The sequence below is a fragment of the Ailuropoda melanoleuca genome, unplaced genomic scaffold (assembly GCF_002007445.2).
Source record: "Ailuropoda melanoleuca isolate Jingjing unplaced genomic scaffold, ASM200744v2 unplaced-scaffold53245, whole genome shotgun sequence".
In the NCBI taxonomy this organism is placed as follows: domain Eukaryota; kingdom Metazoa; phylum Chordata; class Mammalia; order Carnivora; family Ursidae; genus Ailuropoda; species Ailuropoda melanoleuca.
The window spans coordinates 1-770 of NW_023226332.1; the positions used below are offsets into that span (position 1 = coordinate 1).

The window sequence follows — 770 nt, forward strand, 5'->3', positions numbered from 1 at the left end:
AGGTGCACACCGAGCAGGTCTCGCCAAGGTGATTCCACCCAGGGGATGGAAAGCCAGGCAAACCTATGATGACATCAGTGACATCTTAATAGCAGCTCCCCTCCAGCAGGTGGTGTCCGGGCAGGCAGGCGTCTTCACCCAGTACCACAAAAAGAAGAAAGCCACGACGGTGGGGGAGTATTGCCAACTGGCAAACAGCGGAAAGTATCGGACTCCACCACACTCGGATTTTGAGGATTTGGAGCGAAAATACTGGAAAACCCGCCTCTACGATTCTCCGATCTACGGCGCTGACATCAGCGGCTCCCTGTTTGACAAAAACACCAAAGAGTGGAACCTTGGACACCTGGGGACCATTCAGGACCTGCTGGAGCACGAGTGCGGCGTGGTCATCGAGGGCGTCAACACCCCCTACCTGTACTTCGGCATGTGGAAGACCACGTTCGCCTGGCACACGGAGGACATGGACCTTTACAGCATCAACTACCTGCACTTCGGGGAGCCCAAGACTTGGTACGCGGTGCCGCCAGAGCACGGCCAGCGCCTGGAACGCCTGGCCACGGAGCTCTTCCCGGGCAGCGCCCGCACCTGCGAGGCCTTCCTGCGGCACAAGGTGGCTCTCATCTCGCCCACCGTGCTCAAGGACAACGGGATCCCCTTCAGCCGGATCACGCAGGAGGCTGGCGAGTTCATGGTGACGTTTCCCTATGGCTACCACTCTGGCTTCAACCATGGCTTCAACTGCGCGGAAGCCATCAACTTCGCCACCC

General features: G+C 59.0%; 1 protein-coding gene across 1 annotated transcript; it reads left to right on the forward strand.

The window, feature by feature from the left end:
* Window positions 1-7: 7 nt before the first annotated feature.
* On the forward strand, window positions 8-766 carry LOC105235365 (lysine-specific demethylase 4D-like; the record flags this gene model as incomplete). The annotated part of the gene is made up of 1 exon (XM_011218403.2): window positions 8-766. A coding segment is annotated over one exon (759 nt), but the record flags the coding sequence as incomplete, so codon positions are not given.
* Between the last annotated feature and the right edge of the window lie 4 nt (window positions 767-770).